Genomic DNA, 1,472 nt, shown 5'->3' on the forward strand with positions numbered 1-1,472 from the left:
GATAATCATTAAAGTCATTTTCATGCACATTTTCAACAGTTTCCTCAGGCATATCAGAATTATCAATAGCATTTTCAGACAGATTTTCAGGCACTTCATCCACAACAGGCATAGTCTGCACATTTTCAGAAACAATACTTGGACCAGGCAAATGCTCCACCTTGTTTGGAGCAGTGGCAGCTTGGGGAATGGGTAAGGGAGAAGAGGAAAATCAGATTCATTGAAAACAACATCCCTACTGATTAACACTTTAAAACTAGTTTGATCTCTTAACCACAATCTATAACCCTTAACCTCATCAGGATAGCCAAGAAAAACACATTTTACTGATCTAGGTTCAAGTTTATCTTGTTTCTGATGCACAAAAGCAGAACAACCAAAAAATTTCAAGTTTGAAAAATCAGTTTGCGTACCATACCATACAAATTCTGGACACTTACCATTCAAAGGCATAGAAGGGGACCTATTTATCAAATAAGCTGCTGTACAAATACCTTCACCCCAAAACTTTTTTGAAAGACCATAACATGCAAGCATACACCTCACCCTTTCAAGAAAAGTTCTATTCATACATTCAGCAACACCATTTTGCTGAGGCGTATAAGGGACAGTCTTGTGTCTTTGAATACCAGATTCAGTACACAGGTTGTCAAAACAATTTGTTACAGAATTCAAGACCATTGTCGGTTATAAGAATTTTAATCTTCTTACCAGTTTGATTTTCAATCAAGTTTTTCCAGTTTTTAAAACTTTTCAAATACATCATATTTGTTTTTCAATAAAAACACCCAAACTTTCCTTGAAAAATCATCAATCACAGATAAGAAATATTGATTTTCACCATGCGTGGGCACACTAGCAGGACCCCAAACATCAGCATGCAAATATTCAAGAATTTCAGAAGTGACATATTGTTTGGGACTTGGGGAATGTGGAAACTTGACTCTAGATTGTTTTTCAAGATCACATGCATCACAAAATGGTACACAAGACAATTTTTCAGTATCAAAGTAACCATCTTTATGCAAAATTTCTAAAACTTTAGAACTCATGTGACCTAGTCTTTTGTGCCACAAATCAGTTTTATCACTCAAGACAGCATTCACAAAGTTTTGCATGCAAGATTCAGGTTCAGCATGACAAACATACAAGTTTCTCAATTTTTCAGCTTTGAAAATCACCAAAGAACCTTTCAAAATTTTCATGACTGTTACGCCTTAAACGCATACAAATCTCGTGTAATGAGATTAATTTTTTTAATGCATTAACAAATCTCAAATTAATATGTTTTGATGATTACAAAACTCGGTTAATCGTTACTAACAGTTTAAAGTGAGAAATTTGCAGATAATAATAATTTTGAGTATGAACAATATTGGAAGCAAGAATCGATAATAAAAAATTGGAGATAAAAAATTTTAAAGGTTCGAAATTGCTCAGGTTCGGACAACCCAAAGATGGTTCGGACCACC

The 1,472-nt window shown here is 34.2% G+C and overlaps 1 protein-coding gene across 1 annotated transcript; it reads right to left on the minus strand.

Annotated features, from left to right (window-relative positions):
* Positions 1-743: 743 nt before the first annotated feature.
* LOC140877163 (uncharacterized mitochondrial protein AtMg00300-like) lies at positions 744-1,205 on the minus strand. Its single transcript, XM_073280689.1, has one exon. It carries the CDS (start codon positions 1,203-1,205, stop codon positions 744-746), a length of 462 nt encoding a protein of 153 aa, XP_073136790.1.
* Between the last annotated feature and the right edge of the window lie 267 nt (positions 1,206-1,472).

The sequence above is a fragment of the Henckelia pumila genome, chromosome 2 (assembly GCF_033568475.1).
Source record: "Henckelia pumila isolate YLH828 chromosome 2, ASM3356847v2, whole genome shotgun sequence".
In the NCBI taxonomy this organism is placed as follows: domain Eukaryota; kingdom Viridiplantae; phylum Streptophyta; class Magnoliopsida; order Lamiales; family Gesneriaceae; genus Henckelia; species Henckelia pumila.

Excerpts from the sequence above, each read along its gene's own strand:
- LOC140877163 (XM_073280689.1), bottom strand. The coding sequence starts at position 1,205 with ATGAAAATTTTGAAAGGTTCTTTGGTGATTTTCAAAGCTGAAAAATTG.